The following is a 13,095-nucleotide window of genomic DNA, read 5'->3' on the forward strand; positions in this document are numbered from 1 at the left end:
TTGGAAACATCTGTTTTACATCAGAAGGCAAAATGAAAACAGTCAAATATTTAGGCTGATTTTTGCCCCAAGAAAATCAAGATCCTGCTTATGTTTGTTCTGCCATATTTTCTACAGTTTCTATCTCCCACTCCACTCCAGCAATAAGAGAAATATGCAGGCTCTATTTTACTTCTTGAATGACATTTTTATCTTGCTAAAAGCATTTCAAAACCTGAGCGAGCAGAGTATTGCTAGAGTTTGCAATTTTATTGTGGGTCTCGCAATACTTAGATTTTGTTTTTGTTTTTCGTTTTTAATTAAAAGCTTGCCTCTTAAAAAAATTCTTATGCTTTTTAAACCAGACTCATTATTTGAATGCTTAGGATACATTGTAAACATATCTGGATATGGTCCATTTGCTTTCAGTTGTTAAAAGAATAGCCATTATAATACACAAAAACATTCCATTTACCAATATGGTTGAAGAATATTTGTTATCTTGTACATTATACTCTAATTAACTTGATGTTTAGCACATCTGTGTTGTTTTAAGGAAGCTTAACTAATCATACCACTAAATATGATCCAGGATTAATATGGCATAAGCATATACCAGGTTAGGTTTAAATGCGCTAACTGCTATAGCTGTTCAGCAAAAGCCACAAAAGTTATTTGATTGTCTGCCTGCTTTTGCTGCTCAGTAAAGTTAATGCCTAGGTATTTCTAGTCTATCTAAGGCTGCTGGAGAAATACTGCAAAACTCTTTCTGGAAATATCTCCTTATTTTTAAATGCATTCATTACATTTGTACTTCTGTTTTGTTTACTTTTTATAAACATTCTAGCAATTGCAGGGATATTTTCAGAAGCAGTTTATTTACAAACAACAAATATTCACAGAAACCACATTTTAAATTCATTCTGCATTTTTTTCCAGTTAAATTCTGAGAGTTCCATTAATCCAGCTGGGGAGCAGAAGCAAGCGCCAGGACTTTGATGACAAAGCACCCCTTATAGATCACAAAGCAGCCATGTTTTCCCCTTCTGTAGGGAAGGGGACCTTGACTATTTGGAAAAATAAGATGCAGAAAAATGTGAGACTGTTCAAATGTTTTGTCTTTGCTCTTTATCATAACCATCAATGTCATTGACACAGTACCTAGGAGTCCATATTTTATTCTCAGGGCAGTAGACCACAGGCTTCCTCGTTGCTGCAGCAAACCAATGGTATGAGATCCAAGAACACCTGGAAAATAGGTCTCCCCTTCAAGTGAGTACTGCCTCAATTTATCACCAACCTTCTTCTCCAGCAATACTACAGAGAGAGTAGAGGTTACTATGCAGTAGTGCAAGATGAAAACTGTACAATAAGGAGGAAGATACATAGAGTCATAGAACTGGAAGGAATCTTGTGAACTCATCAAGGTCAGTCTCTTGTATTCTCAGCAAGATTAAGCACTATCACCACCATCCTCGTGAGACAGCAAGTGGTCTCAGATCCCCAGTGGGAGCATGTACTTCCTCACAGAATCGGCCCTTGGAGCAGTGGCAAGGACTGGTCAATGGCTTTAGAACTTTTCACGTCTACAGTAGATCATTGATTCAAAATCAGCCCAGATTACAAGGCTTCATGTACTATCACCATTTGGTTGTATCAGCAACCAGATCCAGGAGCAAATAGGGAGATTGTGCACTCTGATCTGGCAGATAATCTCCCTGGAATGGGATGAGATGGACAATGTGGGGAAACTCCCACTGCAACTGCTACTGGTGAGAACAGGAACTCATTCTCAGGCCTATCAATAAGGCATCTTTCACCTTCTCCATTGCTGTTGCCAGCAGTGCTGCCTTCAGAGCTGCGTACTCAGCCAGCAGGAGCAGCTTCCAGCCGGCCACCCCGGTCTGAAGGCAGAATAGAGAGCAATGGCTGCTGGCCAGGTGCCCAGATCTGAAGGCAGCACCCCCACCATCAGCAGCAGAGGAGTAAGTATAGCATGGCATTCCTTACTTCTATGCTACTGCTGATGGCAGCGTTGCCTTCAGAACTGGGTGCCCAACAAAAGGGAGGACACAACCCACCTCACTAAGATACTTTGCCGGGGGAAAAATAGGGAGCTGAAGTGTTACTTCCAATTTCAAAACCATCCCCCTCCCACTCCAGTCCCCAGCTTCCCCAGCTGGGAGAGCACAGCAGCCACACAGCTGGGGAAGCTGGGAGAAGACGTGCTGCAAGCAGCTGTGTGCCCCCCAGCTGGGAGAAGCCCCCCACGTCCCCCAGCTACCTGCTCCCCCAGCCAGGGGAGTTCCAGGGATGTCTCCAACCGCCTCCCCCCGCCCAATTTTCATGAAATATGATTACGGGGAGGTTGCCCATGATGAAACCTCTGCATAAATCAGGAATTACTGTAAACAAATTCACCTTTTTAACTAGCCACAACATCAGCAGCTTTTGTAACACAATAGTGAACGATGAAAAATAGGGTTAGAATTTTTTTAAATAGATGACTCCTAGGAGATGCTTCTCAAGCTTACTTTTCAGCCAAGGGATTGAAGGAAGATGTTTAATTTACTGTAAAACTGCTATTTTTCTTCAATAGCAAGTGTTACAAAAATCACATATTCTAAAGGCACCTCCACTACTTTCCAAGAGACATTAATTCCTATAAAAAGCAGGAGGCCAAGGACATATGCCCTCTCTCAACATGTACACTGCAAATGCGAAAGGACTACAGATCCTACTCATTTATATGACAAGTACTTTGTCCACCAACCTGAAAGAAATGCTGCATCCTTCAATAAATTATGCAGGGACACTGAGAATGCCATCTTTTTGCCAAGCTGCTTAGTGATGTTTCCTGACAGAATGATTGGGCTGCCTTGCTTTATCAGCTTTACCTCCAGCTGAACTGCATATCTCTGCTCTCCAGTCACTGTTTGCAAATCCGTCATTCCCTGAAAAAACCCAACCCAACCATATAGCTTGATGATGGTTTGAGAAAGAGACTCGGTATTTCGTACCTAGATACGGGAGAGGGGCACTTTGCCAATGTGGGAGGAGGGAAGAGAGTTTTCAGATTTTCTATTTAGAAAATGCAAAAGCTGCTTCTGACAAATAAGGGGAGACGAGAAGGTGGATTTATTTCCAAAAAAGACAAAGAACCCCATCCACTCCCACTGACTTCAATGGGAACTGGGAACACACAGCATGTTCCAAAACTGACTAGAAAATTGAAACACAAAATGAAACAACATTTGTTTGATGTGGTGTTGCTGAAAACATGGAGGGGTGGCAGTTTGGAACAGTACTTTGGCTGGCTGGAAGGCAAGCGCAGCATTCAGCAATGTAAATTCGTCTTTCATCCGCTGCTCTGCCAAAAGAAAGTTTCAAAATGTCTAGTCTCAAATTGGACTGTAGGAAAAACCAGCTGGTGAACTGCTGTGCTTGTTGGAAAAACGTCTAACAATTAAGTAGGACTGGGTCTACAGGCCCACAGTAGTAGCCTAAATCTGTGGAGGAATAAAAATCCCAGTAGGATTTTAATATTAAATTTCTACACATTTGATTTTTTCTTTTAGCTTCTCTTTCTTTCTCAGTTCTGATGCAAACCTCATCATTAAAAGAGGAGCCCCTGAGATATTCCAGTAGCTAAGAAATTCATGCTAGTGAAAAGTTATCTCTGGATTCAGTCACAGACAGTATGCATGACTGCAATATGACTTTCCATTATAAAAATGGACTGCAACTGAAAACCTGTGCTACGACATCACTTCAGTTTATTCATTTAGTACTGAATTCAAGTGAAAAACAAACCAAATATAATTTCAAGCCCCAATTCTCCACATAGAAGCACATGTGTAGATGGGAGAATGGGCTGCAGCAGTCACCCAGAGCCGCATAGCCTTCAGCAGGCTCTGTGAATGCAGCAATCTGCCTATCTGATTTTACTTTGAGGATCAGGCCCTCAGAATAATACCATTAAGAACTAGATTAGGGCCAAACTCACTCCACATAAGCCACTAGTGGTAACTTGGAGTGAGTGGCAGAAAAGTATGTGGTGTGACTGAACTGTATCAACAACCAGGGACAGAAAATAGAGCGCTGCTGTGGGCACACACGAAAACAGCTGGAGGCAAAAGGCTTTGTATTCTATTACCTGTCACACCAACAACTCAGCTCTTTTCGGAAGTAGCTGAGAGGACGTAAGAATTTAAATAATACGCCCACTGACTGGACCACACCAATGAAGTCAACATGAGTCATTCCACTGATCGTGGTGCTCAGCTATTGGTGGTTTTAAGTGCAAAATGTGAATGGAACAAAATTGCTTGTGCTCATATCTTGGTGCTGAAGGATATTTCTTTGCTCATAAAAAAACAACAATTTAGTGATGATCAGCCAGTATGTGTTACCTCAGCTTGAATGCACCTTTAATAGGGAACTCACTCATTCGGCTAATCAATTATTCAGATGCTCTTTCAGGACACGTGTCTCACTGTCTTTCCATAGGAATTTTTTCATCCTGTTCCTATTTGTGAATTTCATCCTCATATTGAAAAGTGTGGAATTCGAGATGTACCTTAATGTAATAGACGTCTTTGTCATCTAGTATCAGCTCCAGGTGTCCAATTCGTGTATTCTTGGATAATTCAAGTTTCCCTTGGAGAAATAGGAAAGAACACAACTGTTTTCTTTTTTTGGTACATACTATGTGGTCTGACTAAACTATATCAATAACCAGGGCCAGAAAATAGAGATCTTTCTTACAACTCTCCTGTCTGTTTTCCTTGGAGAAATAGGAAAGAACACAACTGATTTCTTTTATTAGTACATAGTGCGTGTAAGGAAAACAGACAGTACATTTTTACTGTATCTTACATAAAAAATTATCACAACTTGTTAGTCATAATTGCTGTGAATAATACATTTAAATAATTAAACAACAAATAAATAATAGTAAAGGAAAACAATAAGAAGTATGGGGTAACATTTTCCATAGTGACTTTGGTGCCTAAGTCCCATATTCAGAAGAGACTCAGGTGTCTACATTCTGGAGTTCCACTGAGTTTTCAATGAGGCTTAGGTTCCTAAGTGGCTGTCGTATTTGAAAACGGGACTTAGGTTTTAAAGTAGAGCTGGCTGGGGCCTAGTATTCCTGTTCTGCGGGAAATTTCAATTTTTTTTTCATTCTGATTTTCAGGTCCCGGTGAACTTGTGAACCTTTGGAAGCATCTAGCACTGACAGAGATGCAGTTGCCCCAGCCAGTGGAGAATGTATTATGTTGTCATATACATTAGGGCTACATCTACACTAGAAGACTCTGTCTACAGAAGTTACTGTCAGAAGAGATGTTCTGACAAAACTTCTGTCAACAGATTGCGTTTACACTTAAAAGCAGATCGATATTTTGACCTGCTCTGTCGACAAAAGAGCCCCCCCGGAGCATCTACACAGCATTTTTGTCAACAGTTTCCGTTGAGAAAACACACAAAACTCTAGTGTAGACGTAGACTTGCTGAATGGCTGTCATGCAATTCAGTACAAATTTACAGCTAGATCCTAGGTTGGTGCATATCTGATTAGCTCCATTGACTGTAACTGCCCTGGTTGACAATAGTAGAGGGTTAATTGAGAGACCTACCATCAACTTGGATTTTTTTCTTTGGCTGTATCAATTTGACTCTGAATTTCTTCTGAGGGATATTAAAATGGAGGTCAACCCCAACATCCCTTTTCAGGTCTGACTTTGGTGTCCCGATAAAGAAATGAAGGAGAGCGTCACTTGGAATCCAAGAATCCTTCTGGAAACAAACAAACAATCATGACATTTACAGAATGAACAACAAGAAGTCCTGTGGCACTTTATAGACTAGCAGATATTTTGGAGCATAAGTTCTGTGGGCAAAGACATCTGATGAAGTGGGTCTTTGCCCATGAAAGCTTATGCTCCAAAATATCTGTTCATCTATAAGGTGCCACAGGACTTCTTATTGTTTTTGAAGATACAGACTAACTCGGCTACCCCTGTGATATTTACAGAATGGAGTCTGCCATATGGAAGTATATCAAGGAATCACAGCAGGCTCCTGCTGTGATGATAAGCCTGTTTTTCCAATCTCCATCTGTAATGCTTATGTAAGCCATTTCCAGGTGCAGGTTTCCAATTTTATTTGATCTTTTACCTTAAATGTTTCTCATACACGTGATGGTATTAATCTGCAGCGGGCTGAATTTTCCAGTCCCTGCTGAGTGACAGACACGTGAATTCCCATTAGAACACCTTGGATTACACAGCAGATTAAGAGCCTCTGGACATTGTGCCAGAGCCTGACAAGCTTTGAGAAAATGCTGACCCATGATACAGACACAGATATAGAGCTTTGCTCTCACCTTTTCGGCTATTTTCATTAAATAGCTTCACATTCTAGGGCCACATTTACTTAGCACAGGGGTTCCCAGCCTATGGGTTGGGACCCAAACAAGGCTCGCCATTAGATTTTCTAAGGGTCGTGGGCTGGGCTCTTAAGGAGCCATTTACAGCCACTTGACTCCTCCTCAGCGCTCAGTCCCTGCTCTGCAGTGCTGAAATGGAACTCAGTTCAACTGGTTTAACAGCCAACAAGCAGGATTCCTCCCTGAAACCAATTAAACTCAGTCACATTTAAGTCTGCTGGGGAGGGAACTGCCCCGTTGCAGGTGGGGGAAGGGAGTAGAAGAATTGGGGGGGATCTGGGCAGAGAAGGAATGAAGGGGCAGTGGGGGTCAGCAGCGACAGCTTGGAATTCCCCTGTGAGGTAGGTCGGGGGCCAGGGTGGCTAAGACAGGTTTAAGCCTGTGGATGGAGGGCAGAGGGGCTGAGAGCTGGTCAAGGCTCCATGCCCCAGCCAGCTCCCACCGCACAGCTGCAGGGTCTCCTGCCCTGCCACCCGGGATCTCACAGCTGGTGCTGCTGGACAGGGCAAAGTGCCCCAGCCAGCTTTTACCCATGGACTACAGGGGTTCCCCCCAACCCCAGCTGAGGATTCTGCTGCTGGCAATGCCGGCCAGGGCTCAGTGCCCCAGCCAGCTTCAAGCCACCGGGTGTGGAGATTGCCCCTAGCCAGAGTCCTGCGGTTGTGATGCCTGCTAGCACCTCAGTGGGCTTCAAGCTGCAGGGTTTCCTCCCCACCCCAGCTGGGGATCCTGTGGCTGGTGCTGCCAGCCAGATCTCCACACCCCAGCCAGCTCCCAGCTCTCGCCCTGGTTTTTGGAAATCTTATGCAGGACAGGCAGCTCTGGCTGGGGATCCTGCAGGTGCGGCTGCCTGTCCTGCATAAGTTTTCCAAAAATCTGGCAACCCTAGCTGAGTGGGGTTTAAGCCAGGGGTGTGGCTGAGAGGGGTTTAAGCCAGGGGGCAGGGGAAGGGTTGCACTTTTCTCTGGGGAGAGCCCCCTCACCCCTACTTTTGAATTGCCTTGGGTCACATCTTCCTGAATTGTCAAAAGGGGTCCCCATCTCAATAAGGTTGGGAACCGCTGGCTTAGCATTAGAATGTTCTCTCACTACTGTTCATGGAAGCTACTGAATTTAATTGTCGAGAGCAGGGGTCAGCAACCTTTCTGAGGCGGAGTGCCAAAATGTGACATTTTGACCTCTACCTACAATCCGAGTGCCAGTGATACTTTTTAAAGTCACTAAGAGTCCTACTTACAACAGCTTCATTAATAAACTAAGATGCAGTGCTTTACTATTTCAGTCTTTAAATCTCTATCTGTGATTTCTATTATAAAGAACTTCCAATTAAGTCCTAACTACCACTGATTGCAATAGGAATTTTTCTTAAGGATTTCAGAATGAAACTCTGCCCTCCCCTGACAGGATGAAATCCTGACACTATTAAAACCAGCATTATTAGTGATTTCAGTGGTGTCAGGGATTTCACCCAAAAGTCAGATCTTCAGCTGATGTAATTTAGCACTACTTCAAAGCAATAAACAATTTACATCAAAGGAGGAACTGGGTGAATATGTTTACAAAGCAAGACAATACCCGTATTAATGCATACAACATCTCTTTTATACAGGAGTTATTTCATATGTAGAAAGATGAACATTAACTCACAACCAGTTTACAACAAAAGAGTTTCAAGCTATCACACTGTGACCCTGCTACTCAAACACACATTCTTCCTGTGATCCTTCAAGCCACACTCACATCCAGCCGAGCATGGAGGCAGAGAGCATAGACCTGTTTGAAAGCATGCAGGGGGAGAGGGGACATAGAGCAGGACCCTGTGTAGGTGCTGGGAATGGGATCCCAGAACAGGACTGGGCGGGACACAGAGGAGAGCCCTGGCCATGAGGTTATGAAGTAGAGCCTCAGGCATGTGTTGGATGGGACTGGTCACAGAGCAGGGCACCCAGCAAGTCTTGTGGGGAAAGTCAGAGCAGAGTCTGGGCATGTGTTGGGTGGGATAGGCTCAGAGAGCAGGGCACTGGCCATGTGTGCTTGGGGGATGGGGTCAAGGCAGGGCCCCAAGCATGGGTGTTGGGGATCATGGCTGCACTCCCCAGTGCTAGCATTTGGGGCAGTCAGAGAGAAGGGCTGGGACACAAGGATCAGGGAGCAGAGCTCCAGGCATGTGTATGGAGGTGAGGGTGAGAAGGCAGTTGCTTGGAGGGTGACAGTGGGGCAGTGAGTGAAGGAACCCACTCACCTGCTGTTAGCCAGGGGTGGGGGCCTGCAAGGCGGGGCAGCCTCCCCAGTGCAGCCAGAGCCAGCGTGGCCCCTAGAGCAGGGACAAGAGGCAGCAGGAAGGGACAGGCTACCCCAGCAACCCCATGCTCTCTGAGCTGCCCTGACTGCTGGCCCCACAGCTCATGGGAGCACAATTGTGCAGTGGGCTCCACTCACGATTTCTCTCTCAGCTGCCTCTCACCCAGGACCCGCCCTTGCACCCTAGCAGCCCCCAAGGTTGACAGAGGCAAACTCTTCATGGCAGCAGCGGCACAAGCCATTGGATCATAGCCTCCCTGGGGTGGGGCAGGGTGGCGAGGGCTCCTCTGGTGGCCAAAGCATGGGCAGGGCTGGCCAGGCAGGGGAGGACCTGAAAATCTGTGTTTTACTGAAGAGGAGTTTTCACCACAGTTTGGAAAGAGAGGCTGCTGAACTCTCTTCTATATTCAAATTCAACACATTAACAGGTGGTTTGAACCGGGACGGCAATTTTCTAGCTCAATATAGGGGCTCTTTTACATACGTTGCTTTATCTTATTCCTGACTCCCCACCTCCAGCCACTTCTGCTCCCCTTGATAATATTTTTCTGATTTGTCAACCTTGATTACTGTTTTGGTTCTCTATGCCTTAAATATTGAGTCTGTTCTGGTATGGCTATGGTCTGAAGAAGTGGGTCTGTCCCACGAAAGCTCACCTAATAAATTATTTTGGTAATCTTTAAAGTGCTACTGGACTGATTTTTGTTTTGATAGTACAAAGACTAGCAGGGTTAGCTCTCTGTTACTATTCAATACTGTTTCCAGTTACTGTGCCTACAGCACTGCAGGCTCTGCTAATATTACATCCTATTTTGCCAGGAGTTTCTCAGGCTGTTCACAATTTTTTGTTAGGTGAGACACAAGATGTGTCTTTTACTGTTTAGCTTAAAATCAGATTATTTCAGACAAAAATTATTTTTACCTCGTCTTTGGCTACTCCCTGCACTTATGTTCCAGTCACCTTTTGCTTCCCTACTTCAGCTAGCTACACAGGGCAAGGGCTTTTCCTGGTTTTATATGCAAGTGAGACCACCCCAATGCAGACTGGCATCTTCCACCGCCACAGGCACCAACAACTAGCTAAACACTTTTCCAGTGCAGATTCCAGGAGGCTTTGTTTCCATTCCAAGATCTCGACAAAGTGTACAGTAACCTTGAAATGTTAACACTGCCAGAAAACAGCCCTCAAATAATCTGAGTCTATGGCTTTAGAAAAGTGAGAAAGACAGGCCGTCTTCTCCACAGTGCAGAAAGTTCTCTTTTTTGGAGCTTGTCCATACAAAAATGCTAAACCAATCTTGTTAAACTGGAACAGCAGCCCTAATGTAGACATGCTTAAATCTGTTTAATTTAGCTTAAGTAGGTTTCTTATAGATATCAGCACATGTTAAACTTGGCCAAAGTGCCCCTGGCTTGGCAATTCATACTGGTTTAAGTAGATTGATTTTAGGTCCGGTAGGGGCTAATGAGAGGGTGCGTTGTTGTTAGATCAATGCACCAAGTACGGAAGTCTGTGTTCTGCTCCCAGCTCTATCTGTGTCTGACTGCATAGCCTTAGTCAAGTCAGTTAACCTCCCTGTTCTTGTTTACGTAGGATTACTAATAATAGTTGTCCACCACAAGTGTCAGGTAGTAGTTTCCATTCACTTGTTTAGTTCTGTGTCAGAGTGGATCCTCTAGCAGCTGGTAAGTGACTGGGCTGGATTACATAATGTGCTAAAACACTGTTTTTCACTTGACTCTATGAAAATGAACATGTCTATCAAACCAAAAATGATAGGAAACATAATTGTACCTGAGGAATATAGTCATAAGCCGCTTCCATCAGGTACTGTTGCAAGCCTCTATCTTGCTTGTTTAATGTCACAGCTGCTTTTGCTGGTCCAGAGAGTGGAAAAGGCAACCCACTGGTTTTACCAGGGTAAGACATTTCAGAGCACAACTGCCAGCCAAAAATTTTGGACACTGGTGAAACACAAGTGTATTGGATTCAATTAGAACAGCATTATGATTAAGCGAAGAGGACACTCAGACCACTAGAGGGGAATTCATGTGTAGATTATTCTGAAGTAAAGGAAAGAAAAGAAATTCATTATTGTGTCCAATGTACTTTCTCTTATGATTCAGGCCACTGTGCATATCTGAGATGGATTTATTTCTGTATGAAAGATATATAGCCACAAGCCTACCTTCCTCACTAGTGCAGGTTTTGGTTTCTATATGATCTTGGAAGCCTTCAATATTTTCCATCCCATCCATTGTTGTGAGGTAAAATGTGGAGCTATAACAAAAGTGAAAACAGCCATTCAAAAGGATTTATTTGATCACTGCAAAAAAGTTTTCATACATTATTGTGCTGGTTTGTGTCTTGTTCTGCTTCATCTTCTGCTAGGGTAAAATATGCCTTGAACAAAACTTAAGTGGTGCATAGATGGGTCTCAGCAAGGGGGTGAATTTGCCCCCCCCCCCCCCAGGAGATGAAAACAATCTTTACTCTATTTGGCACATTTAGAAGTAGAGCAAGAGGACGAAGTCTGATTCTCCCCGGCTTCACACCAGTGCATCTCCATTACCTTCAGTGGAGTGACTAACCCCTAAATCACAGTGAGGAAAGTGATCAGGAATAAGAGGCACAGATTGTACAGAGGAGGCAGCTCCTATCAAATGGGAAGGGGAGAGACAATGCGTATAAAATACCACAAAAATATGAAAGCAGCAGAGTAACTGTTACTGTGCTAGTGCTCTGTGCTCAATTGTGACGTGGCAAGGACAGCTGTGTTTCTTGCTTAGAGCTGCTCGCAGGCTGGAGGAAGGACAATGCTGTGAATGACTGCCATCCATTTGGTCTCATTCCCTCTCTACACAGCCACACCACAACCAAAAAAAGAGAGCACAAAACCCACTAAAGAGGGTGCTGCGAAGTCAGAAAGTGGGAGGACACGTGTTGCTGCTTAGCTCCCTCAGCTAGTTCGTCCCAAGTTTGGGTAGCGCCTGGCCCCCTCATGCCTCCCTGCTCAGGCTATGGTCCGACCATCAACTACATTCCAATCCTCAATTTCTTGCAGGACTTCTGGGGGGGTTTTGGGTGTACAAAAACACCACTCTGGATAGGCATGAAAGGGTTAATAGTGTAAAAACAGTCACATTGCCATTTTAATATCATTGAGCAAGGATTTCAGGTTGTTCTGAGATGAAAATGTTAGGTGTGGGGAGAGGGAGAACTGGTGCGCATCTGGGACTGAGCTGATATTGAACTGCGTGGAATTAGTTGCCACAAGCTAAACACTTGTACCAGCCACAGCTTTACCTCCAGTCTATGCAGCATGAATGACGGATTTCTGATTCTGCTTTGTCCTTTCCTGAATACTCATCAGAAGTAAGGTCATGCCTTAGCCCTGGAGTTTTTATTAAGGGTCCCATGAGTGTGAAAGCCCCTGAAGGCAGAACTGATTTGGTTTCACTGCACAGGATGTGGGAATCCACACCAGGGGAGCTCTCTCCAGCACAGAAGGAGACTAGCTCCCATCCACGGCTAGGCTATGGAATCCTCCATTCAGACATTACCAGTACTCCCCAGGGACCCCCCGCTACCCACAGTCTGTTTACGCAACCTCTACTGTGCTGGGTTTGAGCTCATACTCTTCTGTAACAGGAGGAAAAATGGTTTAAAAGCATTATCCCAAAAGCATCTAAATTCCAAGCACAACTAATCTGCTGCTACAAATCATACCAGCAGAAAATCTGAACTAATTACGGAGAAATCACACCAGGCCCAACATGCAAACCAACATTCTTGAAGTATATAATTCAACACAGCCTTTAACTTATTTAAATGGGATGATAAAGGGGAAAAAGCAGCTCATTTTTGGTTTCTGTCCTTCACAAGATGCATGGATCGGTCAACCAGCCTTGGTCTCAGAAGCAAAACTAAGCCAGTAAATGCCAATGTGTTCTTAACAGGGATGAATGCTTTTAATGCTTAATTCTGCTTGTCTGTGGCGCATTCCACATTGTACAGCAAACACAGTGTCCAAAAGTCAGACACAGGTAAAAAGGAGCAATGCACAATAATGCACTCTTCATATCTCATTATCCCAGCAGCTTTTAGAGCCCAGGAACCTTCTCACAAAGATGAAGGGGTAAATCGATTCTCCTCCACGGGCCAATAAAATGTAGAAGAATCCTAACCACTTTGGAGGTCCAGAGTCTGACCAGTTTCACTTTCTTGCCCCACCTGCTATTAGCCTGTGCTGGGTATCAGAATGAAGAACAAAAGCCTCCTGTTTTGAAATGTTTGCACATCAAGAAATAAGGAGGTGTGATCCAGGACCTGCTCCTGTTTTTGGCAGATCTGTAAGGCC

At 44.2% G+C, this 13,095-nt stretch overlaps 1 protein-coding gene across 1 annotated transcript in view; it reads right to left on the reverse strand.

Annotated features, from left to right (window-relative positions):
- LOC142021855 (uncharacterized) overlaps positions 1-13,095 on the reverse strand; it is a 193,366-nt gene that overhangs the window by 103,149 nt on the left and 77,122 nt on the right. The window contains exons 20-25 of the mRNA XM_075011106.1: positions 10,924-11,015; positions 10,530-10,699; positions 5,622-5,781; positions 4,559-4,638; positions 2,753-2,933; positions 1,141-1,341 (exon numbers count right to left, since the gene is read on the reverse strand). Of these exons, the coding sequence (XP_074867207.1) occupies positions 1,141-1,341; positions 2,753-2,933; positions 4,559-4,638; positions 5,622-5,781; positions 10,530-10,699; positions 10,924-11,015 (884 nt within the window). The remainder of the gene's footprint in view (positions 1-1,140; positions 1,342-2,752; positions 2,934-4,558; positions 4,639-5,621; positions 5,782-10,529; positions 10,700-10,923; positions 11,016-13,095) is intronic.

The sequence above is a fragment of the Carettochelys insculpta genome, chromosome 16, assembly GCF_033958435.1.
Source record: "Carettochelys insculpta isolate YL-2023 chromosome 16, ASM3395843v1, whole genome shotgun sequence".
NCBI classification, from domain to species: Eukaryota; Metazoa; Chordata; order Testudines; family Carettochelyidae; genus Carettochelys; species Carettochelys insculpta.